This window comes from Bufo bufo, chromosome 8 (assembly GCF_905171765.1).
Source record: "Bufo bufo chromosome 8, aBufBuf1.1, whole genome shotgun sequence".
NCBI lineage: Eukaryota > Metazoa > Chordata > Amphibia > Anura > Bufonidae > Bufo > Bufo bufo.
Window position 1 is genome coordinate 39,506,277 of NC_053396.1, and position 27,297 is coordinate 39,533,573.

Here is a 27,297-nt window from a genome sequence, read left to right on the forward strand (position 1 = left end):
TGTTAACTAAGGTGAGAATGTTGACGAGAACAAGGCTGGAGATCATTATGTCAGGCTGATTGGGTTAAAATGGCAGACTTGACATGTTAAAAGGAGGGTGATGCTTGAAATCATTGTTCTTCTATTGTTAACCATGGTGACCTGCAAAGAAACGCATGCAGCCATCATTGCATTGCATAAAATTGGCTTCACAGGCAAGGATATTGTGGCTACTAAGATTGCACCTCAATCAACAATTTATAGGCTCATCAAGAACTTCAAGGAAAGAGGTTCAATTCTTGTTAAGAAGGCTTCAGGGCGTCCAAGAAAGTCCAGCAAGCGCCAGGATCGTCTCCTAAAGAGGATTCAGCTGCGGGATCAGAGTGCCACCAGTGCAGAGCTTGCTCAGGAATGGCAGCAGGCAGGTGTGAGCGCATCTGCACGCACAGTGAGGCGAAGACTTTTGGAAGATGGCCTGGTGTCAAGAAGGCCAGCAAGAAGCCACTTCTCTCCAAAAAAAACATCAGGGACAGATTGATCTTCTGCAGAAAGTATGGTGAATGGACTGCTGAGGACTGGGGCAAAGTCATATTCCCCAATGAAGCCTCTTTCCGATTGTTTGGGGCATCTGGAAAAAGGCTTGTCCGGAGAAGAAAAGGTGAGCGCTACCATCAGTCCTGTGTCATGCCAACAGTAAAGCATCCTGAGACCATTCATGTGTGGGGTTGCTTCTCATCCAAGGGAGTGGGCTCACTCACAATTTTGCCCAAAAACACAGCCATGAATAAAGAATGGTACCAAAACACCCTCCAACAGCAACTTATTCAACAATCCAACAACAGTTTGGTGAAGAACAATGCATTTTCCAGCACGATGGAGCACCGTGCCATAAGGCAAAAGTGATAACTAAGTGGCTCGGGGACCAAAACATTGACATTTTGGGTCCATGGCCTGGAAACTCCCCAGATCTTAATCCCATTGAGAACTTGTGGTCAATCCTCAAGAGGCGGGTGGACAAACAAAAACCCACTAATTCTGACAAACTCCAAGAAGTGATTATGAAAGAATGGGTTGCTATCAGTCAGGAATTGGCCCAGAAGTTGATTGAGAGCATGCCCAGTCGAATTGCAGAAGTCCTGAGAAAGAAGGGCCAACACTGCAAATACTGACTCTTTGCATAAATGTCATGTAATTGTCGATAAAAGCCTTTGAAACGTATGAAGTGCGTGTAATTATATTTCACTACATCACAGAAACAACTGAAACAAAGATCTAAAAGCAGTTTAGCAGCAAACTTTGTGAAAACTAATATTTGTGTCATTCTCGAAACTTTTGGCCACGACTGTACCGCAGCCATTTTAGGAAAAAATGTGATTCGTTACCACAAAGCGTGAGTAAATTCGGATTCGGTGCAAATCAAATTTTTCCTGAAATTACGATCGAATTCCACTTAGTCAACTTCGATTCGCTCATCTCTCTAGTTTCTGCAACGTGCCCCACCACCATACCAAGCAGTTTTGAGCACACGAAGATGATACACCAAAAAGACTGAGCAATGCTGCTCTCAATCAAGGACTGGTGCAACCTATTGCAGTATGAAGACAATAAATGGTTCTCTATAAATTCATGTGTGCGCAGTTTTCCTCTTCGCATCATCCTCTACACACGGTTATCTTTGCAACTCCACTCTTTGTAATATAGTTCCTCAGACACTAACAGCTTTACCAATTTCATCCCTATCTCTAATTGCTGTGGTTTTTCAGTGAGTGCAGAGTTTCTGGACGGTTACAGACAGAGCAATAACCAGTATCGCCTGATGATGCTTTAAAGGGGTTGTCCGAGATTTAATAAAAAAAAAAAAAATTTAAATAATGCAGTACTAACTGCGCAGATGATCTGGTGGCCCTCCGTTGGTTTTTGTACCTGAGAATGATGACATTCTATACCAGCATGTGACCACTGAAGCCAGTCACTCAGCCTCAGTGGAGATGCTAGTACAAAATGTCATGACTTAGGTCAGTGATGTTATCTCTCCCGAGTTATAAACCAGGACTGGTGTTGGACCATTGGGAGATTTCTTTTTTTTTTTTATACACAAGCTGCTGCTATTAGCAATTTTTATTTTTAACTTTCTAACAACCATTTAACCTCTTCAGGACACATGACGTACAGGTACGGCATGTTGTCCCGGTACTTAAGGACACATGACGTACCGGTACGTCATGTGTATTTCTGATCACCGCCGCCCGGCGGGCGGTGATCGGAACAAGGTGCCTGCTCAAATCATTCCGGTGACGAGCCTGTGAGATCCAGCCCCCTGGATCTCACAGGCTGGAAGCTGTATGAGTAATACTCACTGTATTACTCATTCAGTCAATGCATTTCAATACAGAAGTATTGGAATGCATTGTAAAGAATTAGACTCCCAAAAGTTGTCCCAAAGTGGGACAAAAAATAAAGTGAAAAAAAAAGTTGAAAAAATAAAGTTCCCCCCCAAAAATTTTAAGTTTCAAAGTAAAAAAAAAACAAAACGTCATTTTCCCCAAATAAAGTAAAAAAAAATTATCACCTTACATCACAAAAAGAAAAACAGCAAGCGATCAAAAAGGCGTTTGCCCACCAAAATAGTACCAATCTAACCGTCACCTCATCCCGCAAAAAATTAGCCCCTACCTGAGACAATCGCCCAAAAAATAAAAAAACTATGGATCAGAATCTGGAGACACAAAAGCATCATTTTGTTTTAAAAAAGCTGTAATTGTGTAAAACTAACACAAATAAAAAAAAAGTATACATATTAGGTATCGCCACGTCCGTATCGACCGGCTCTATAAACATATCATATGACCTAACCCCTCAGATGAACACCGTAAAAAATAAAAACTGCTAAATAAACCATTTTTTGTCACCTTACATCACAAAAAGTGTAATAGCAAGCGATCAAAAAGTCATATGCACCCCAAAATAGTGCCAATCAAACAGTCATCTCATCCCGCAAAAAAAATGAGACCCTACCTAAGAAAATCGCCCAAAAACTGAAAAAAACTATGGCTCTCAGAATATGGAAACACTAAAATATGATTTTTTTTTGTTTAAAAAATTAAGACATTGTGTAAAACTTACATAAATAAATAAAAAAGTATACATATTAGGTATCGCCGCGTCCATCACAACCTGGTCTATGAAAATACCACATGATCTAACCTGTTAGATGAATGTTGTAAATAACAAAAAATAAAAACGGTGCCAAAACAGCTATTTCTTGTTACCTTGCCTCACTAAAAGTGTAATATAGAGCACTAAACTAGTACAAACAAAACTGCCACCCTATCCCGTAGTTTCTAAAATGGGGTCACTTGTTTGGAGTTTCTACTCTAGGGGTGCATCAGGGGGGCTTCAAATGGGACATGGTGTCAAAAAACCAGTTCAGCAAAATCTGCCTTTCAAAAACGTATGGCATTCCTTTCCTTCTGCGCCCTGCCGTGTGCCCGTAAAGCGGTTTACGACCACATATGGGGCGTTTCTGTAAACTACAGAATCAGAGCCATAAATATTGAGTTTGGTTTGGCTGTTAACCCTTGCTTTGTAACTGGAAAAAAATTATTAAAATGGAAAATCTCCCAAAAAAATGAAATTTTGAAATTGTATCTCTATTTTCCATTAATTCTTGTGGAACACCTAAAGGGTTAACAAAGTTTGTAAAATCAGTTTTGAATACCTTGAGGGGTGTAGTTTCTAGAATGGGGTCATTTTGGGGTGGTTTATATTATGTAAGCCCCACAAAGTGACTTCAGACCTGAACTGGTCCTTGAAAAGTGGGTTTTTGAAAATTTCAGAAAAATTTCAAGATTTGCTTCCCCAAAAAATAAAATGTCATTCCCAAAATGATCCAAACATGAAGTAGACATATGGGGAATGTAAAGTAATAACTATTTTTGTAGGTATTACTATGTATTATAGAAGTAGAGAAATTGAAACTTGGAAATTTGCAATTTTTTTTACAAATTTTTGGTAACTTTGGTATTTTTTTACGAATAAAAATAAAAAAAAATTTGGACTTCATTTTACCAGTGTCATGCAGTACAATATGTGACAAAAAAAACCAATCTCAGAATGGCCTGGAGCTACTTTCACACTAGCGTTCGGAGCGGGTCTGTCTGATGTTTCATCAGACGGATCCGCTCCGATAATGCAGACGTTTGCATCCGTTCAGAACGGATCCGTCTGCATTATAACTTAGAAAATTTTCTAAGTGTGAAAGTAGTCTGAACGGATCCGTCCAGACTTTACATTGAAAGTCAATGGGGGGCGGATCCGTTTGAAGATTGAGCCATATAGTGTCATCTTCAAACGGATCCGTCCCCATTGACTTACATTGTAAGTCTGGACGGATCCGCTCGCCTCCGCACGGCCAGGCGGACACCCAAACGCTGCAAGCAGCGTTCGGGTGTCCGCTCGCTGAGCGGAGCGGAGGCTGAACGCTGCCAGACTGATGCATTCTCAGTGGATCCGCCTCCACTGAGAATGCATTAGGGCAGTGCGGATGCGTTCGGGGCCGCTCGTGAGCCCCTTCAAACGGAGCTCACGAGCGGACACCCAAACGCTAGTGTGAAAGTAGCCTAAGTCAAAGCGTTTTAAAGGGCTTCTGTCACCCCACTAAACTCATATTTTTTTTTTGTGTACTTATAATCCCTATCCTGCGATATATCTATACATTATGTTATTAATCATTTTCGTTCAGTAGATATGTCATAATTACCTGTCTACCAGCAAAAAACCGCCCCCTCCTCCTGTTGATTGACAGGGCCAGCCGCGATCTCCTCCTCCGACTGGCCCTGTCAGCATTTCAAAAATCGCGCGCCTGTGTTGATTCGGCGCATGCGCTCTGAGATAAGGAGGCTCGCCTCCTCAGCACTCCCTTAGTGCGCCTGCGCCGATGACGTCACCGAAAGAGAAGACGTCATCGGCGCAGGCGCACTGAGGGAGTGCTGAGGAGGCGAGCCTCCTTATCTCAGAGCGCTTGCGCCGAATCAACACAGGTGCGCGATTTTTGAAATGCCGACAGGGCCAGTCGGAGGAGGAGATCGCGGCTGGCCCTGTCCATCAACAGGAGGAGGGGGCGGGTTTTTTTCGGCTGCTACCAGCAAGTAGACGCCCTACTTGCTGGTAGACAGGTAATTAGCATATTATAAAAGTAAGTTTTTTTACATATCTACTGAACGAAAATGATTAACATAATGTATAGATATATCGCATGATAGGGATTATAAGTACACCAAAAAAAAAATGAGTTTAGTGGGGTGACAGAAGCCCTTTAAAGTTATCACCACTTAAAGTGACACTGGTCAGATTTGCAAAAAATCGCCTGGTCCTTAAGGTGAAATAAGGCTGTGTCCTAAAGGGGTTAAAGGCTCATGCACATAGGCTTAGTTTTGGTCCGCATCTGATACACCTTTTTTTAGATTCATCTGAATGGGGCCGCAAAAATGCTGACAGTACACCTGCGTGCTATCTGCATCTGTAAGTCCATCCCGAGGCCCCTCTTGTTCGTTTTGTGGATAAAATAAAAATAAATGGCGGCATGCACGCAGCCAGTATCCTGGAGGGTCGTCTCAGTGATTATTTACATAATAGCAAGACTCATAATTTACTATAAAACAACTGATATAAAGCGAATATATGCAAGTTCTTTAAAAAGAGAATGTACATTGATTAACTTTAGTTGTATAGTATAGTTAGTAACATATTGATTTTTTTTTGTAATATATACTATGAGGTCAACAGCATTGAAACACTACTTTTAATAATTAAATTCGAATGAGTGTAGTAGCCACAGGTGTGTAATGGGCTAAACTAACTGGTTTGGCTTTGGGATAATTTTAAGGGTGTTATCCTGGTGGTCCCCTGATTTTCACCCTTGAACCCCTATACAGGGAACTGGCCTTCACTGCCAAATTTGGTATTGGAGAGATAATGCTATGAGGTTTCGATTTTAGGGGTTGGCCTAGGCCCCTGAGTTCCAGTGAAGGGAAATCTTAATGCTTCAGCCTATCAAGACATTTTGACCAATTGTATGATTCCAGATTTGTGGGAACAGTTTGGGGAAGGCTGTTTTCTGTGCCAGCATGACTGTGCCCCATTGCACAAGGCAAGGTCCATAAAAAGGTATGGTTGGGAGAGCTTGGTGTGGAAGAGCCCTGACCTCAACCCCATCTAACACCTTTGGGATGAAGCAGAATGGAGACAGACCCAGTTATCCAACATCAGAGTCTGATCTTACAAATGCCCTTCTGGATGAATGAGCAAAAATTCCCACAGACACCATCCAAAATCCTGTAGAAAGCCTTCCCAGACGAGTGAAAGAGGCTTTAGTTGCTAAAGGGGAACCAACTCCATTTTAATGCATTTGAATTTAGAATGGGAGGTCATAAAAACTCCTGTAGAGGTAATGTGCAGGTGTCAGTATTCATATACTGTATCTTTATTTCCTTCACTTTAGAAACCCTAGTGCATGTTTTGTGATACAATGAAAAATACCGTAATCGCCGCAGAACTTGGAACATGTGTATATACCCTTAGCATGCTGCCCCCACTTTGTTATACAGAAGTCTGTAGGAAAATGTTGGAAAAATTGTGTCAAACCCTTTGACACAACCCCCCAGCCCCACAAAAAGAAAAAAGAAAAAAAGCCATATACAGATGTAACTTTTTGTCCAGTAGTAAAATGAAAACACCCTACAAATAAAAAAATTATATATATATAATTTTTTTTATTTGTAGGGTGTTTTCATTTTACTACTGGACAAAAAGTTACATCTGTATATGGCTTCTTTTTTTTTTTTCTCAATTAGAATGGTAATTCAGAGTAGATTGAAAATGTGAAAAATGATATATTATCCTGAGATATGATTTTCTGATGTTCCAGGACTAAAGTTTGAGGCTGCACTGGAAAGAGATTCTGATGTACCAGCTTTCTGTGCAGTGTTGTGATGAGGACGTTCCATGGATCTACATAACTAAATATGACACTATCTACTTCCAACCTGACGCACACAGTGGTAGTTATGCATAGGGATGAATTTAAAGGGGTTGTACAGGATTAGAAAAATAAGCCCGCTTTATTCCAGAAAAAGCACCACATCTGCGTCTGGTAGTACTTGCAGCTCAGCTCCCCTGAAGTGAATGTGGTTGTGCTGCAATACCACAAACTGCACTATACTGTATGTAGAAAAAAAACTGCCATGTTTTTCTAGTCCTGGATAACCCCTTTATGATTTGGGATCACATATGTTTTCAACAAAAGTATGAGACAGAATTTAGACCGCATCATCACACTGGTGAAGTTTCAGAGTAGAACTTCAAAAACATGAATACACGCTGCAAGTGCTATGGGGGTCATTTTATACGCTGGTCTTAAAGGGGTTGTGCAGGCCATACATTTTGATGACCTATCCTCAGGATCCTCAGAGATAACTGGCAGTGTAATGAAGAGGAAGCAGCTCTTGCACAGAGCTCCGCCTCCTCTCAAACAGCTGATCGGCGGGGGTGTCGGGTGTCCGACCTCCACCAATCAGATTGATGACCTATCCTGAGGAGGTCATCAATATGTACAGCCTGCACAACCCCTTTAAACTCTGCACCACTGGCACAATTATTATTAAGAGATGCACACCTCTTGTGGCACAGCGCAGCAGGTCCCTGTGCCAGAACAAGAAGCAGATGTAGATTTCATGTATAATTGAAGACACTTTTCTAGTGTAAAATTATAATAAAGTGAGCCATGCCACCGAGGCACAGCCCTGTAATGTCCTCTTTTTTGAAAAGTGGCAAGGATAGCTCAAACCCCTCAAAAAGTAGCAAACTTTTACATAAATAGGGGCTTGATCAATAAAAATAAAATAGTGGGTTTTTTTTTAAGTCAGGAAACTAGCCCCTGTGTCTTTGTTGGTTAAAGAGCCAAACAGTGCTTGAGAGTCAAACAAAGCATCAGAAGATCAGATGACAATTTGACAGCTCCAGGTAGATACAAGGGTTAACAATTTACACCGTTTTTGGCAGACACTGTTTTTTTTATTTTTATATCCAGTTTACACTATACACGTTGGTCACACAGATTTTTTTAGTTTATTAAAGGGATTTTTGACTTTTTTTTTTATATATACACAAGGGCTTTCATTTTAATTACCTACATTGATTTATATTATTGGGTTTTTATTGTGTAAAGATTACTTATTTTTTTAAACATACTCCCCCTCTCAATAACAGAAAACATTTTTTATCCATCATTGTCCATTTAGACATAGAACTTCCGATCAGGCTTGGTGGAGGGGGCATATGCAGTTGTAGTGTGTTTTTTGCATTATTATGATTTTTTATTATTTTCTTCCTGCCTGACATTACTACTACAACACAAACAACAACACAGTAAAAGATAGTTCATTAATTTATTCTGTTCCCACATAGATAATAAAACTTAAGTGTGGACGCAAGACCAGAACTTGACATTGGAAAGTGCACAACTACCAGTTCCAGAAGAAGAGCTTGCTGCCATATTTGGATGGTTTTAACTCTCCCTCAACAGGAGGGTTTGGTTCTGGTCTTGGTCTTGAGTGATAGACATTTTCTGGGAGAGGTCTGTCAGTTTTCACTTTTGTCACCTGATATGGAAGAAAACAGAAAATGTTAGTATGAAATAATAAGAATATCTCATATACAGATGCATCTCAATAAATTAGAATATTATCGAAAAATTACTGTAGTTTATTTCAGTAATTCAGTTTAAAAAGTGAAACTCATATATAAATGCATTACAAACAGAACAGAATGATCAATTTCAAGTGTTTATTTCTTTTCATGTTGATGATTATGGCTTACAGCTAATGAAAACCCAAAACTCAGTATCTCAGAAAATGACAATATTGTAGACTCATGGTGTCACACTCTAATAAGCTAATCAACACAAACACCTGCAAAAGTTTCCTAATCCTTTAAAAATGGTCCCGGTTTGGTTCAGTAGGCTACACAATCATGGGGAAGACTGATGACTTGACAGTTGTCCAGAAGACAGTCACTGACACCTTCCACAAGGACGCCACGTTACAAAAAGTCACTGCTGAAGAAGCTGGCTGTTCACAGAGTGCTGTATCCAAGAATATTAATGGAAAGTTGAGTGGAAGAAAAAAGTGTGGTAGAAAAAAGTGCACAAGCAACAGGGATAACCACAGCCTTGAAAAGATTGTCAAGAAAAGGCCATTCAAGAATTTGGGGGAGATTCACAAGGAGTGGACTGCGGCTGGAGCCAGTGCTTCAAGAGCCAACATACACACACACAGACGTATCCAGGATATGGACTACAACTTCTGCACTCCTTGCATCAAGCCACTCATGACCCAGAAGAGTCTTACCTGGGCTAAGGAGTAAAAGGACTGGACTGTTGCTCAGTGGTCCCAAGTCCTGTTTCAGATGAAAGTAAATTTAGCTTTTTGTTTGGAAATCCAGATCCCAGAGTCTGGAGGAAGAGTGGAGAGGCACATAATCTAAGTTGTTTGAGGTCAAGTGTGAAGTTTCCACAGTCAGTGATGATTTGGGGAGTCAGGTCATCTGCTGGTGTTGGTCCACTGTGTTATATTAAGTCAGCGCAGCCGTCTACCAGGAAATGTTAGAGCACTTACTGCTTCCCTCTGCCGGTAAGCTTTATGGAGATTATGATTTGAATAGCAAACTCTGACCTAAACTCCATGGGGAATCTAGGAGACACACCAGACCCAACAATGTAAGCTGGCCGCCCTGAACACCTCAGCAGTGCCACAGGCTCATCCTCCATGCCACGTCGCACTGATGCAATAATTCATGTAAAAGGAGCCCGATCACATATTGAGTGCATATACTGTACATACTTCTCAGCAGGCAAACATTTCTGTATTAAAAATAATTTTTTAAGTGGTCTCATAATATTCAGATTTCCTGAGATCTGACTTTTTGGGTTTTCATTAGCTGTAAGCCATAATCATCAACATTAAAAGAAATAAATGCTTGAAGTAGATCACTCTGTGTGTAATGAATATAGGAATTTCACCTTTGAATTGAATTACTGAAATAAATTAACTTTTCAATGGTATTCTAATTCTGTGTTCAGCAACCTTCGACACTTCAGCTGCTGTGAAACTACAACTCCCAGCATGCACACTTGCTTGGCTGTTCTTGTATCTACCATAGAAGAGAAAGGAGCATGCTGGGAGTTGTGGTTTCAGAACAGCTGGAGTGCCGGAGGTTGCTGATCTCTGTTCTGATAGTAATTTGTAGGTTACTATATCGTTCATATACCAAGCACTTATGAAGCAAATTATTGACAAAGATGTAGTCAATACAGGATGACGGCTCCACAGAACCAACCAGAAATTCTGATTTTTTTAGTCGTAACATTCTAAACTGGGCTATGATTAAAAGTGCAAAAAATAAAAATAAAAACGCACTTGAAACGCATCAGCAGCAAGAATATGCCTGTTCATATTTGATCACTTTGGCTGGATTTGAACTTGAATCAATAAACCAGGATTTTTTCCGGAGCACTGGCTGGAGCTGCTTTTCTTCATGCATTCTAGATTATGGGTCATAGTGAGGTACCACCACTATCCCCAAGTACAACATAGATATTCAATAAACAATGCATAAGTAAGACACGACTAAATCAGTGTCACAAATCTAGCACGTCTCTGTATACACTTCCATCGCAGATTCCAGAATGGCTTGGCAATAAGACCTTTCATACACCTGTACAGAAAAAACCCTGCACATTTAGAGGCCATTTAACCCCTTAGTGGCCAGCCTGTTTTTGGCCTTACTGTCCAAGCGTTTTTCTTCCTTTTTTCACCGTCGCGTTCCAAGAGCTATAACTTTTTTTATTTTTCCGTCTATATAGCTGTATGAGGGCTTGTTTTTTGCGGGAAAAGTTGTAGTTATTTTGGGATACACATCATTCTGATTAACTTTTATTAACCCTTTCTGGGAGGGAGATAAATACGGCGTAAATTTTTCGTTATAAATAACATAATATCTTTATTCTCTGGGTCAGTACGATTACAGCGATACCAAATACATATACATTTTTTTACGTTTTATTACTTTTTTTGCAATAAAACCCCTTTTTTCAAAAGGAAAAAAAAATGTTTTTGCATTGCTGCTTCCCAAGACACATAACTTTTATTTTTCTTTCTATGGAGTTGTGTGAGGGCTTGCTTTTTGCAGGACGACTTGTATTTTTCATTGGCATCAATTTTGGAGTAAATTACGCTTTTTGATCGCTTGTAATATATTTATGTAGTCTGGGTCGTTACGGACGCAGCAATACCAAACATATGGGGGAGATTTTTTATTTTATTTAACCACTTAATAGTCCCACAATGGGACTATAAAGCCTAATTCACACGTCCGTGCACAAATCCGTGAGCAGGTAGTCAGTGATGCATCCGTGAAGCTGTCCGTAAAGGATCTGTGTTGGGTCAGTGCGTCAGTTTTTTGCTGTCCGTGTTGCTTCCGTGTTTCACTGGCACTAAACAGCTTAAAAATAATTTTCAAAGTATCTCTTCTTAATAAGAAGCGCATCCTGCTGGAAATTACTCAAGGCTGGTCTGGGGCCTACATGAGACCCCAGCCAGCTTTCACACACATCTGCGCCCCACGATCACATTTGCGGGGTGCCGACGGGAGACAGAGGGAGTCTGGAGGACCCGTGCGTTTATAACAACTAAAACTTGAAACTATGGGGAACTCTGACCCCCACAAGTTTTACTTCTGGGCAGAGATGCATTTTACATGTCAGTCTCCCACGATCTTACCTTAGACAATTCTCCCAGGTCTGGTCTCACCCAACCAAGCTGGTCAAGAACACAGTTATCAAATGCCTGCTGCTGGTTACGACAGCGACGGAGTTCCAATAAACCAGTATAGTCGAGACAAGTCCAATATTCAGTAAAAGGCTCAGCACAATGAGTCTTAATTTTCCTGAAAAAAGAAACACAATCGCGTTATTTAAGGATAAGGCCTAATTTGGTCTTCAGGAAGTAGTGATTTTGTAATTTCAGCTCTGCATTTCAAAAGCATTCATTTTTAATATTTCCAAAGCCGTATTAAGCTTTTATTGCAGGATGAGATGTTTTTTTAATGGCCCCATTTTGGGGTACACCCAGTGTACATATCCGCCCCTGACAAAGCATGAGCGAAACCCGGGTCGGGCAGGAATACGAGGCCGATTTTATTGATGATATGCTTTTAACCTTACCACGTTTGTGAGTATAAATAAAACCCTTTATATGCGATTCTGTCGATGGTGCTTCACTATCTATGCGACCTTCTGATACTTCAAAGAGCGACTTACCCAGAGGGACAGTGTCTCGTGTAAAGATTGATGTTCTTTTCCCTCAGTCAAATTTTTACGTTTGAATTTTGTATGGCCGCAAACAATTTTACAAATATCCAAATGGCCCTTGGCATCAAAAAGGTTCTCCACCCCTGGTATAAGGTCTCACGGCTGATAATGCATATCCGAGCAAAAATCAAGCAATGAGGAGGAAAGAACTGCCTGTACAGCTCAGAGACAGCATTGTGTGGAGGAACAGATCTGGAGAGGGGTACAAAATATTTCTGCTGCACTGAAAGTTCCCAGGAGCACAGTGGTCGCCATAATTCTTAAATGGAAGAAGTTTGGTTCAACCAGGACTCTTCCTAGAGATGGCCGCCCCACCAAACTAAGTAATCGGGGAAAAAGGGCATTGGTAAGAGAGGTGACCAAGAACCCAAAGGTCACTCTGGCTGAGCTCCAAAGATCCTGTGTGCACATGGGAGAAACTTCTAGAAGGTCAATCATCACTGCAACACTCTACCAATCTGAGTTTTATGGCAGAGTGGCCAGAAAGAAACCTTTCCCCATTAAAAGACACAAGAAAGTTTGCAAAAAAAAAACATCTAAAAGCCTCTCAGACTGTGAGAAACAAGATTCTCTGGTCTGATGAAGGTAAGGCCTCTTGCACACGGCCGTGGTGCTCCTGTGGCCTTGAATGGGTCCGCAAATCCGGAGATGTGGTACGGTGCAAAACGGAAGCACGGAACGGAGCCCCTCGGAAGCACTACAGAGTGCTTCCGTGGGGTTCTGATCCGTGCTTCCATTCCGCAAAAAAAATAGAACTTGTTCTATCTTTTTGAGGAACAGACGGATCACGGACCCATTCAAGTTGAATGGGTCTGGATCCGTCCCAGCCGCCGCATGGACGTTGCCCGTGCATTGGGGACTGCAAATTGCGGTCCCCAATGCACGGAATGGAACCAATATGTTCGTGTGCAAGAGGCTTGCATTGCGCGTGCACCCATTCATTTCAATGGGTCTGTGTACATGTGCGTTAGTTTTCACGCATCACTTGTGCGTTGCGTGAAAAATCGCAGCATGTTCTATATTCTGCGATTGTCACGCAACGCTGGCCCCATAGAAGTGAATGGAGCTGCGTGAAAAATTGCATCCGCAAGCAAGCGATGCGTTTTTCACGGATGGTTGCTAAGAGATGTTGTTTGTACACATTCAGTTTTTTATCACGCGCGTGCAAAACGCATTAAATTGCATTGCACCCGCACAATAAAAACTGAACAGCTGAATGCGATCGCAAACAAAACTGAATGGACCTGCTTGCAAAATCACGCATTTTTAACTGAACGCATCCGCACCTAATCCGCACACACTCGTCTGCAAGGGGCCTAAGATTGAACTTTCTGGCCTCAGTTTTAAACATCATGTCTGGAGGAAAACAGGCAATCCTCAACACCTGCCCAATATCATCCCTACATGGTGGTGGCAGAATCATGCTGTGGGGGTGTTTTTCAGCAGCGAGGACACGGGGACTGGTGAGAGTTGCGGGAAAACTGAATGGAGCATAGTACAGAGATATTCTTAATGAAAACCTGATCCAGATTATTCTGAACCTCAGATTGGGCCTCCAACAAGACAATGACCCTAAGCACACAGCCATAACAACATATGGTGGCAATTCTATGAATGTCGTGGAGTGGCCCAGCTCTGACTTGAAGCCAATTGAGTCTCTGGAAGGACCTGAAAATGGCTGTCCACCAACAGTCCCCATCCAACCTGACAGAGCTTGAGAGGATCTGCAGAAAAGAGCGGCAGAAAATCCTCAAAGAGTTCTAACTAAAGGGTCTGAATACTTACGTCAGTGCAAGATCTTATTTTTTCCCTTTTTAATAAATTTGCAAAAATTTCAAACATTCTGTTTTCACTTTGTCAAATTTGTAGAATTATGGGGAAAATCTTAAATTTTATTTTATTTTATTTTAGCACATGCGTTTCACTAAGCAAATAAATGTCGCTAAAATGTAACTTTTATTAGGTATGTATTTAAATAATTGGGGGGGAAAAATCTCATAAAATATAGATTGTCCAATCCCACTTTATTTATCCCTGAGGAATAAGTGGGATTGGACAAATTTATATTTTAGGAGATTTTTTTCCCCCAATTATTTTAATACATACCAAATAAAAGTTACATTTTAGCGACATTTATTTGCTTAGTGAACCGCTCTAGTATGTTTAGTCGCCAAACTAATTCCATGATTTTTGAGTTAAAGGGAACCTGTCATCAACTTTATGCTGACCGCACTGAGGGCAGTATAAAGTAGTGACAGAAATACTTCAATTACTCTTACCGGTAATTTGTTTTCCATGAGCCCATGACAGCACCTGTGAGAGATCCTCCTCCTTCCGGACAGGAAACAGGAACTTCCCAGATCTTTAAATTGGTCCCGTGCCTTCCACCTTCAGTATTTGACAAGATTCCTGGGACCAGCAACACACCTATATATAGTGAAAACTAAAAACATAGGCGAGAAAAACATAATAGAAAAAAACTCTGCGCCAAATATATGCCAGGCATATCTCCTCTTTGGCACCATACCAAAGGGTAGATTTCTCTTTTTTCATCATTCTTTATGTATAAATAAAAAAAAATCTTTTTTAATTAAGGGAGGGAATTATGTAGGTGCTGTCATGGGCTCATGGAAAAAAATTACCGGTAAGAGTAATTGAAGTATTTCCATTACGCCCCATGACAGCACCTGTGAGAGACTAGACTAGATAACTATTAGGGAGGGACTACAGCCTGCAGCACCTTTCTCCCAAAAGACATATCCTGCACAGATGAAAGCTATAACCTATAGTGCTTGTAGAACGTAGAGGGAGAACTCCACGTTGCAGCCCTACAGATCTGTTCGATGGTAGCGCACCCTTTTTCTGCCCAGGAAGAGGCTACTGCCCTGGTGGAATGGGCTGAAAAATCTGAAGGAACCTGACAATCTGATATTGAATATGCCAGACCTATCGCTCTCTTGATCCATCTGGCTAAGGTACGGCTTGTAACTTTCGAGCCCCTGTTCTGACCCTGAAACTGAACAAAGAGTTGCAGGGTTTTTCTAAAGCCCTTTGTAGACTCTAAATATGCACAGACACACCTTCTAACATCTAAAGTATGAAAGGATCTTTCTCCTTCATTCTTTGGGTCCTGACAAAAGGAAGGGAGAACTATTTCCTGAGACTTATGGAATACCGACACTACTTTGGGCAGGAATGCAGGATCCGGTTTGAAAACAATTCTATCCTCCAGAATCTGAGTATATGGTGGGGAAGAGGACAAAGCGGATAGTTCTCCTACTCGTCTGGCAGATGTAATGGCCACTAAAAATACGGTCTTATAGGACAGCATCTTTAAGGGGATGTCCCCCAGAGGTTCAAACGGAGCCTTGGTTAGAGCAGAAAGAACCAGGTTAAGGTCCCATGGGGCTGACTTAGATTTAACTATAGGACATAGTCTAGAGGATCCCTTAATGAACCTTTTGACCCAAGGATGAGTAGCCAATCGAAAATCAAACAGGACACTCAGTGCCGAGACCTGTACCTTGAGAGTGCTGGGTTTAAGCTTTTTGTTAAGGCCTTCCTGTAAAAAGTTTAAAATTAACGGGATGTTGGGTGAGCTCAAGTCTAAGCCTGGACCTGCAAACCGAAGGAAGGTTTTCCATACTCTCAGATAGATTTCGGAGGTGACTTTTTTCCTACTAGCCAGGAGAGTCCCAATGACTTGTTCTGATAGGCCTCTAGACCTGAAGAATGTCCTCTCAAAATCCAAGCTGTCAGGTGGAGGTTCTTGACTTCCGGATGACGTAGAGGGCCCTGATATAATAGGTCCTGTCTTTCTGGACGCACCCAGGGATCGGCTATTGATAGTCTCCTCAACCAAGCAAACTAAACTCTTTTTGGCCAGAATGGTGCTATTAGTATCACTGTAGCCTGTTACCTCCTGATCTTCTGGATCACTCTGGGCAATAGGGTGATGGGAGGGAAAACATAGACTAGGCCCTTCAGATTTATCATCAGCCTGTTGGGCTTGGGGACCAGAAATAGGGTTGAATAAAAACCCTCTCCTTGTTCGTCCTTTGGGACTGGAACAAGGACTACCTTCTCCACCTGTTTTGGAGAATTTTGGTTTAATGAAGTAATTTTGAATGTCCTGGGTGGTAGTCTCTTGAAGTCTAGGCGATAGCCTTCCCTTATAACATCCTTTATCCAGGCGCTTGCGGTAATATTTCGCCAGGCCGGAAAAAATAAGGAAAGACGACCGGCTACTTGGGGTCTGGCGTCATTGTTGAGTGGAACTTGATGTTTGAGGTCTGGATTTAAACAGCACACCTTTGGATTTATCAGAACTCCACTCCCTCCTTATCTTTTGATCCCCAAAACCTTTCCTTCTTTCATTGATCCGAAATGGCTTCCCCTGTTTAGGAAAGGACGGTGCTGGAAAACCTTTTTTCTTATCAGATGCCTTATCTAAAATATCATCTAAGGCTGACCCAAACAAAAAATCTCCTTGGCAAGGGAGGGCACAAAGCTTAGATTTTGAAGCTACATCGCCCTTCCACCCCTTCAACCATAACGACCTTCTGGCTGAATTGGACAATGCAGCCGCCCTAGCGGAAAGCCTCAATGCGTCAGCAGAGGCATCAGAGATAAAATCCACTGCACTGGACATAGTTGGTATAGCCTCCAGCAGCTGATCCCTAGGAGTCTTGTTCTCTATATGAGACTCTAATTCCTCCAACCAGAGCTTTAATGACCTTGCCACCGAGGTAGTCGATATATTTGGTTTAAAGGCAGAAGTGGAAGCTTCCCAATTCTTCCTTAAGTACGCATCAGCCCTTTTGTCCATGGGATCTGTAAGGGACCCTAAATCCTCAAACGGGAGAGCTGACTTCTTATTTATCTTAGCTACGGGAGCGTCTACCTTCGGTACCTCCTGCCAAGCTGATACTTCTTGATCGTCAAAGGGGTACTTTCTCCTGACCGCTCTAGGGATAAAGAATTTTTTATCGGGCTTCTCCCATTCGCGTTTAATCAGGTCCTTGATACAGTCCTGAATGGGGAACACCCTAGACTTTTTAGGCTTTAGGCTCTCAAACATTAGCTCTGGTCTAGACCTGGACTCCTTTTCTTCCTCAAGCTCCATCGTGGATCTAACCGCCTTTAATAGTAGATCTGTATTTTCCGCTCTAAATAACGGCTTCCCTGTTAAATCCTCAGAGGAGGAATCTGAGTCTGCAATATCGCCCTCCTCAGACCCAGAGTCCATAGAATCCTCCACTATCGCCTTTTGGGCCATCTTATGCCTGGATGAGCTAGGCAGGGATTTTTTAAACTCCTCCACAGAAGAACGTACTTCATTTTTAACTAAATCTTGGATACTTTGCAATAAAGATGGCGACTCCTCTGCCACTAACTTATCCAGACATGGTTGACAACATGCTTTTGGGTAAGACGGATCCAACTTCCGCTTGCAAATTCCACACTCTTTAGCTCTTTTGTGGGAAGCTTTCTTTGGGGCTTCTTTAACCTGCATTTAATAAAACAGCCCAATCAGTCTAACCTGACCATAATAATAACTCCCCGAAGGGAGATGGTGGGGGTTAACCCCTCTTACCCCCAGGAGTACCATGCTTGGTTCCGAAAGCTGCTCCTGTCTGTCGGTGCGCTGTTGTACTTCCCCCTCTTCTTGCATGATAATGCTGCCTCAAGGGGGGCCAATGGAGGGCTGCAGGTGCCGCCTGGCGTCCGGTCCGGTCAGTATCTGCCTGCTGCTGCTCCCTCCACGCTGGCTGGCCGGCGTTCCCTCTTTCAAATGGGCCGCGCAGCGCCCGCCATGTTTAAGCTCCTCCCCTTCCGGCCGGTGGAACTCACGCGTCACTTCCGGTGCGACGCGCACGCCCAGCTCAGCCAGCCTCAATGAGAGGAGAAGACGTACCTTCCCCCTCACGCCGCAACTTCGCCGGCAGGCAGGGTCACAAGGCAGCTACAGGATTCCCCCCCATGGCACCGAAGAAGGAAAAAAACAGCAGACGCCGGGCTTCTCAGCGTCTCCTGGTGGAGACTTACGCCGACAGGTACCTCCACTAGGTTTCGCTTTAACCCTAGAGATCCTGCAGCCGAAAATAGACCTGGAAAGAAATCCTCCTGTCCCTGGACAGGAAACAGGAAAGAACTGAAGGTGGAAGGCACGGGACCAATTTAAAGATCTGGGAAGTTCCTGTTTCCTGTCCGGAAGGAGGAGGATCTCTCACAGGTGCTGTCATGGGGCGTAATGGAAATGCTGATTTCAGCGCTGTGTCACTCTTCAGCTAAAAGTAAGTTGTTGCTGAGAACCAGCATCACAATCATTGCAGACTGGGCCTGGAAAAGAGTCATAGCCACCTGAGAAGAGCCCTGGTTATTCATGACTTCCTGCTCTCCTGCCCACCTGCTGGTGACTGACAGTCTTCTACCTAGTTTTCTCCCTTTTTCTCTAGGAGAGAACTGCCAGTCATCAGCAGATGGGTGAGAGAGCAGGAGATTAGGAATAACCAGGACTCTTCTCAGGTAGATTTGACTCTTTTCAAGGCCTGTGCTGCAATGATTATGATGCTGGTTCTTGGCAACCACTTACTTTTAGCTCATGAGTGACACATCTCTGAAATCAGCATTACTGTCACTATTTTATACTGCCTTCAGTACGGTCAGCATAAAGTTGATGACAGGTTCCCTTTAACCCCTATTTTAACATGCTCACAAGATAACAAAATGTGAAAAAAGTGAAAGCGTCTGAAGACTTACTGAATGCTTTGTAGTTTTATATTTTGCTTTGTCTTTATTTATGTTCCATTCTCCACCCCCTTCCCATAAGGTCATAAGAGACTTATGGGGACATTTAATCAGCACATACATTTTTTTATTGAAGAGTTCCCCTGTAATCAGGGCTGACTGCTCCAGTTAGAGGGGGAGTACAGCCTCCTGAGACGGACTGTGGAGATCACTGGTGTCTACGATGACCCGGCAGTTCCTGGAAATATGCAGCACCTGGTGATCACACAGTCAATGGGATAGGAGCAGTATCATTACAGTAGAAACAATATGCTGATAATTGCAGTTTTTTGCAGCTCACTTGTCAGCTTTGCTGTGTAGACTAGGACAGAGTGAACAGAGGATGGTAGATTTAATGGTAGCACTACTGCACTTCTCAAGACCTTAAATAAGAAAGTATTCCAATACTATACACATAGATAAGGCTCTGTATGCATATCCCCTTGTTAATCCATGGTATTATTTTTCTGATAATTTGAGGGCTATTCCGGTTATAGGAAGTTATCCCCTATCCACAGAATAGGGCATAACTATTAGATTAGTGGGGGTCCTACTGCTGGGACCCCCAACGATCACAAGAACGCAGACTCCGTACCGCATGGGACCCCTGAAATGTATAGGGCAGCCTCTTGGGCATGCATGCAGCTGCTCCATTCAGTTTTATGGGAGCTCTGGAAAAAGCAGAGTACAGCGCATGGATAGGGGATAACTTCATGTAACCAGAATACCTCTTTACAGCTGCAGTACAGCACACCCCCCCCTGCTGGACGGTCTCTGCAGACAATACAAAATGGAAGTGGTGTCTCCAAAAAAGAAAATTATTTCTCTTCCATCTAATTAATCCAATTTAATACACAAAACTTTTCCTTTTAACTATACACAAACTTAATTCATATATCTAGTGAACAGAAATGTCTAGAAGTTCACTGTATTCTTCAGGAGGCTCTGTGAGCCATAGTAGGCCGGGCCTGTGCTGCACTGCTCTTACATATAGTGACAGATCCACTGTAACACTTTATTAAAGAGGTTCCCCAGGCTTTTAATATTGATGACTTATCCTCAGGACAGGTCATCAATATCTGATCGAAGGCACCCCCACCGATCAGCTGTATGAGGAGACATGGACATAGCAGCAGCAGGAAGAGAGGTGGGAGACGGCATGTGCACACTGCGTGCGCCGTCTCTTCATACAGCTGATCGGCGGGGTGCCGCGTGTCCGAATCCCGCCAATCTTATATTGATGACCTATTCCGAGGATAGGTCATCAATATTAAAAACCTGGAAAAACCATTTAATTCTAAAGTATTACCGGAAAAAGTCCAGGGCGCATTCGTTCACTTTTTTGCCTTCACTCAGACATTTTCTTGGGTCTTTCTCTTCCCAGCGACACAGCATGAAATCTTTGTTGGGCTTGTCACACTGGGACCCATAGTGGTGGGCCGCAGCCTTCAGCACAGCCGAGCTGACATTCACCTAAAGGGTTTAAAAATAGAAAAGTGAAATAAATTTTATTCTGGAGAATTTTTGGAGGCATGAAAGGGAAATAATCTAGAGACAGATCCACGACATCTAGGCCAGACCTGTGTACAACAGATACCGGTGATTCCCATCACACCCCAGCAAGCTAACTGGGGGCCGTACAGGGTCTGGTACTTTTGGGCACAGGAATATTGCTGCAGACTTCACAAAAATTACAATGGAAATTTCAATGGACCCCATAAATACAAGTGTGAACAGAACCTTAAAGGGGTTATCCAGGCTGTGCCATGATCCCGTGTAGCAGCTACTTGCTGGGCACCTGATCCTAACCGGGGGTTAGCCCGAATCTCTAGCCACGGCGCTAGTGAGAGATTTAGACTCATGCATGTGCTTCCGGTTATAAGTCCAGGCTACGACCACATGCCCAATGTATGGCGTGTGATCCCGGAAGTGGCCGCTGTACGGTATCATAGTGCAACCCAGATAACCCCTTTAAAGGGAGTCTGTCACCAGCATTTCACTTTTTTAACCCTTCCCACAGCTCCCTAGCATGCTTACAGTTAATAAAAACGTTACCTCTGGCATCAATCCTGGACTTAAAGAACCATCAAAAACGATCTTTATAAGATATGCAAATGAGGGCTCGCAAGTGCCCAGGTCGGCGTTACTCTCTTAGGTGCCCTGCTTGCTCAGCCTTCTCATTGCGTCCCCCCGCCCCTTCCTACCCTCTGTCCGCCCATCCTTTCCCTCTGACCGCCTTTGTACTAACTTGTTATGCTGCCGATATCCCGCGCCGGCGCACTCACTCCTTTGGCCGGCGCATGCGCACTGCGATGCCCATTCCTTGTACGGCATCACCGTAACTATTGCGCATGCGCCGGCTGACGACGCCGATTTTCGCGTCGTTAGCCGGCGCATGCGCAATAGTTACTGTGATGCCGTACAAGGAATGGGCATCGCAGTGTGCCTGCGCCGGCCAAAGGAGTGAGTGCGCCGGCGCGGGATATCGGCAGCATAACAAATCGTGGGGACTTTTTGAGGATTTAGAGGCCCGCTTGGCGATCGGTGCCTTGGCACATTTATTATAAACTACACAGGAAGCCGACATAGATTATAGAGGAAAACTACAGCAGCTCATTTGCTGTGTAAAATTCAGTTTTGGTGCACAGATACACCACAAATATTAAGGGGGTTCCCATCTTAATAACTGTGGCACATCTGATGACTGGTATATAATAGTCAAATCTTAAGGGGAATGTGTCATCAGAGATTGACTTGCTGTTTAAATCACATTTTTTAAAAATATTTAACATATTTTTAATGATGTTGTTTTTAATTTTCCATGTATTCCATATAGTTAAACAAAAAAGATAAAATCCTGCAGTTTTTGCACTGGCCGCTAAGCATAATAATATGCGCCACCTCTTGGTCTGTACAGATCACTTTACTGCAGTTATCTGCTTATCTATACACAGAGGTGGTACCATTACAGGCAGGATCCACCATTCACAGTAGGCGATTGTCCAAGCTTATCTATTCCTTCCTTGTACAATGACCTCTGCACAGGACACAGAGCATGCCTAGAAGACTCTCCCATAGAAGTCACTGAGGTCGCCTCCTGACCATTGTGTCTATGGACCATGGGGCTGCCATATAGCAATTTTCTTAATGCTTTGTAAATGCTATTAGGAACAGCTCAGGCAGTATGGCCGCCCCCATAATCATGCTCAGGAAACAGAATAAAAAATCTACAATCAGAAAGTAAAAACAGATTAGAAAAAAGATGATATGTTACTATCTGGTTTTAACTGGCAGATACATTTTGGGCGACACATTTCCTTTAATAAACGCCCCACTAAATGCACATACAATACAACCTGACCTGTAGAAATGTATGAATGGATATTCACAACGTGTATGCAGCTGAGTTCCCAAAAAGGCCAGTAGCGGTCGTGAGTAGAAACCTCTGGCGACATCTTAACCACCTCAGCCCCCCTAGCTTAAACCCCCTTAAAGGGCTTCTGTCACTCCACTAAACTCATTTTTTTTTTGTCTCCTTAAAATCCTTATGCTGCGATTTCTCAATATATAGGGCGGCTATTACTCAGTTTGGTTCAGTAGTTATATAAAAAAACGGACTTTTATAATATGCAAATTACCTCTCTAGCAGCAGGTAGGGCGGCTATCTGCTGCTAGCAGCCGCATCCTCCATTCATAATGACGCCCCCTCCTCATGTTGATTGACAGGACCAGCCAATGCGCTCGTCCTCTGACTGGCCCTGTCTGCGTTTTAAATCTCGCGCCGGTCTTCAGTTGGCGCAGGCGCACTGAGTGGAGGACGCTCGCTCGGCCGCTCCATCCTCAGTGCGCCTGCGCCGGGTGTACATGTGACGTCATCGGCCCGCGCCAACTGAAGACCGGCGCGAGATTTAAAATGCAGACAGGGCCAGTCAGAGGACGAGCGCATTGGCTGGTCCTGTCAATCAACATGAGGAGGGGGCGTCATTATGAATGGAGGATGCGGCTGCTAGCAGCAGGTAGCCGCCCTACCTGCTGCTAGAGAGGTAATTTGCATATTATAAAAGTCAGTTTTTTTTAAATAACTACTGAACCAAACTGAGTAATAGCCCTATGTATTGAGAAATCGCAGCAGTATAAATATCCCACATGTGACCCCATTTTGGAAAGAAGACACCCCAAGGTATTCCGTGAGGGGCATGGCGAGTTCATAGAAGATTTTTTTTTTTGGCACAAGTTAGCGGAAATTGATTTTTTTTTGTTTTTTCTCACAAAGTCTCCCTTTCCGCTAACTTGTGACAAAAAGTTCAATCTTTCATGGACTCAATATGCCCCTCAGCGAATACCTTGGGGTGTCTTTTTTCCAAAATGGGGTCATTTGTGGGGTGTTTGTACTGCCCTGGCATGTATGGCCAGCATTAGGAGTTTCTGCTATTCTCCTTAGGCCTCATGCACACGACCGTTGTTTGGGTCCGCATCCGAGCCGTCGTTTTGGCGGCTCGGATGCGGACCCATTCATTTCAATGGGGCCGCAAAAGATGCGGACAGCACTCCGTGTGCTGTCCGCATCCGTGGTTCCGTTCCGCAGCCCCGCTAAAAAAATATAACATGTCCTATTCTTGTCCGCGCTTTGCGGACAAGAATAGGCATTTATATTGCCGGTGCCCGTTCCGTTCCGCAAATTGCGGAAGTCAACACGGACGCCTTCCGTTTTTTGCGCATCCGCGGTTTGCGGACTGCAAAAAACGGCACAGTCGTGTGCATGAGGCCTTCTATTGAGCATACGGGTAATGAGATTTTTTTTCCCCGTTCAGCCTCTGGGCTGAAAGAAAAAATGAACGGCACAGATTTCTTCATTCGCATCGATCAATGTGGATGAAAAAATCTCTGCCAAAAAATGTGCAAAAAAAAAAAAAAACTGCGATCGCTAATAAAGATCCAAAAAGCTCAAAAGTGATCTTTATAGCGGCGCAGCGATTTTACGGTGTTTTTGCAGTGATCAGAAAAAAAACATTTCTGTCACTGCGGTGGGGCGGACTGAACGCAAGTGTGCGCACAAGATCAGGCCTGATCGGGCAAACACTGCGTTTTTTTGTAGAGCCTAAGGTGACCCTAATGTACTGATATAGATCTGATTGCGATCAGTCTTGATCACTTACAGATACTATATACTGTAGTACTAGTGCTGATTAGCGACAGCGATGACGCTAATCAGCGACTAATCAGTGACTGCGGTGCGGTGGGCGCTAACTAACTAACAAGTGGCTAACTAACTGGCGGTAATAAGGGACCCTTAGGCCCCATTCACACGTCCGCAATTCTGTTCCGCATTTTGCGGAACGTAATTGTGGACCCATTCGTTTCTATGGGGACAGACTTTGTCCCGCTCGGATCCGGAATTGCGGATCTGCACTTCCAGGTCCGCACTTCCGTTCCGCAAAAATATAGAACATGTCCTATTCTTGTCCGCAATTGCGGACAAGAAAAGGCATTTTCTATATAGTTCTGGCAATGTGCGGATCCGCAAAATGTAGAAAGCACATTGCCGGTGTCCGTGTTTTGCGGATCCGTGGATCCGCAAAACACATACGGACGTCTGAATGGAGCCTTAAAGGGGGGTGATCAATGACAGGGGGGTGATCAGGGAGTCTATATGGGGTGATCAGGGGTTAATAAGTGACAGGGGGGGGGGGGTGTAGTGTAGTGTAGTGGTGATTGGTGCTACTTACAGAGCTGCCTGTGTCCTCTGGTAGTCGATCCAAGCAAAAGGGACCACCAGAGGACCAGGTAGCAGGTATATTAGACGCTGTTATCAAAACAGCGTCTGATATACCTTTCTGATGCAAAAAAAAATAAATCGCATCTACAGCCTGCCAGCGAATGATCGCCGCTGGCAGGCTGTAGATCATCTCGTTTACCTTGCGATCCTGTGAGCTCGCGTTCACAGGAAATCTCGCGTCTCGCGAGATGACGCGCTGATGCGTCCAGGAGGAATAACCCGGCCGCCCGCAGGATGCATCCCTGCGTTAGGCGGTCGGGGGGTGGTTAAAGAGGACCTCTCACCACCCCTGACACGCCTGTTTTAATGGCTACATGCATCCCCCATGTAATAACAATTCTGGAGCATCTATTCCTATGACTCTATGTTATACCACTCCTTTATTATTTCTACTAGAAGTTATGAATGAACTGCTAGCAGTCTGCAGTAAGGGTACAGAGGGGTGGTAACCAGTAAGGGGGTGTGTCCCTGCACAGTCTGAAAATGGCAGCCCTGATTGGATAGAGTGAGTCTGTGCAGGTACACCCCCCCAACTGGTTACCTCCCCTGTGTACCCTTACTGCAGACTGCTAGCAATTCATCCATAACTTCTAGTAGAAATAATAAAGGAACGACACAACATAGAGCCATAGGAATAGATGCTCCAGAACTGTTATTACATGGGGAATGCATGTAGCTATTAAAACAGACATGTCAGGGGTGGTGAGAGGTCCTCTAACTCGCCTGAGAGAAAAAAGGATCGGGCATGCTGAAATTCTACGGCATCATCCTATCACTGACACGAGGCCCCCATAGTTTATGAGGGGAACAGTTGATCTCAGCTGGAGATGGACTCCCAGCATGCACACTTGCTTGGCTGTTTTCAAAATTCCCATAAAAGGGAACAGAGAAAGTTGGGAGTTGTAGTTTCTCAACAGCCGGAATTACGGAGGTTGCTGACCCCTGAGCTACATAAATGTAATTATGCCATACCTTCCAGTGTGCGCCATATCCGTGAAGGAATTACTCCATTCTCTAATCCCTGTTTCACACTTGCGTTGTTGTTCTCCGAGATCCGGCAGAGGATGTCAATACTGGAATTAAATGTTTCCGTTTAGTCCTCATGCCTTCTGAATGGAAACAGATCCGTTCCGGATGCATCAGGATGTCTTCCGTTCCGGAAGCATTCTGCTTTGTGACCGGACACAAAACCGCTGGGACCCGCACCTATATAGAGAACATAGCCCTGCAAGGTGGTGGCTGGAGGACTCCGGGGCGGCCACCACCAAGCCGGCTTTCCATAGAAGTGAATGGGAGCGTACCGTGCATGCGCGGCCCCCGCTCCCATTCATTTCTATGGGGCTGATGGAGAAAGTCGAGCCAGTTCTTGGCTATTTTCGCCGGCCCCATAGAAAATGAATGGAGGGCGGCTGCGCATGCGCAGTGCGCCCTCCTTCACTTGCAGGGCTCCGTTCTCAATATAGGTGCGGCTCCTAGTGATATGCCCCCGTTGTCCATGATGAGACAACCCCTTTATGTTCCGGTATTGAGATCCTCTGCCGGATCCCAATACCGGAATTAACAACGCAAGTGTGAATGTAGCCTAACAACACGTCATCAGTTTTCTCTTTAACACTTTGGAAAGAACAGAATTCTCCGTTATTTATGTGGTGCACATGACCGGTCTGTTTACGGTGGGTTCGCACCTCCATTTAACTGATTCTGCAGGAGTTCACCGGATCTGGCGTGGCCGGATACTGCCGCACCGGTTTTTGTCCGACTGAAATCCGGCAGTCATACCAGAAAGCGCCCGTGTCCCCTTATAAACACCGCATCCAGTGAATCCCGGCAGGCTGTCCCTCTGAGGTGTCAGGTACCTACCTCCAATCAGTGACATATGTCATGTGACATACAATCTTAGTTTCCGTAGACACGCGCGTTTTTGCAGCGCACACCATATCCAGGCGTAATATCTGTCAGTGTCACTCTGTAACCCCAGAGATGATAAAGACTGGTATTCTGCAACCAATAACGAGCTAATACCGCATGCACCCACACTGCACGGTAAAAACCGCATGTTATACGCGCGTGCACACATGTCATTTCTACTTTCTCCCCTGCACAGCATATTCCCATACAGGGTCTATACAGATATAGCTACCTCCTGCACTGACAGCTCATCAGCCGTGGGCAAGTCCACGGTCCCGGGCATGGCTGCTTCTGTCCCCGGAAGGTCAGCCTACTGCGCATGCGCGATAGGATTTCTCTTTCTGTCGCAGGCGGAATGACGTCACCGCGTCCTATGGTCCCTAGAAGGAAAAGGTGACCCCCGGTACACGGCGGGTATACT

The 27,297-nt window shown here is 43.9% G+C and overlaps 2 protein-coding genes across 2 annotated transcripts in view; one reads left to right on the forward strand and one right to left on the reverse strand.

Annotated features, from left to right (window-relative positions):
- Positions 1-8,406: 8,406 nt before the first annotated feature.
- On the reverse strand, positions 8,407-27,264 carry NDUFA8 (NADH:ubiquinone oxidoreductase subunit A8). Its single transcript, XM_040405381.1, has 4 exons — positions 27,109-27,264; positions 20,502-20,665; positions 11,814-11,979; positions 8,407-8,636 (listed from the first exon to the last, which is right to left on the reverse strand). The coding sequence occupies exons 1-4, from the start codon at positions 27,157-27,159 to the stop codon at positions 8,499-8,501; spliced, it is 519 nt and encodes a 172-aa protein (XP_040261315.1). The 5' UTR covers positions 27,160-27,264; the 3' UTR covers positions 8,407-8,498.
- MORN5 (MORN repeat containing 5) overlaps positions 27,220-27,297 on the forward strand; it is a 39,227-nt gene continuing 39,149 nt past the window's right edge. The window contains exon 1 of the mRNA XM_040405383.1: positions 27,220-27,290. The gene's annotated coding sequence lies outside the window, so the exon portion shown is untranslated. The remainder of the gene's footprint in view (positions 27,291-27,297) is intronic.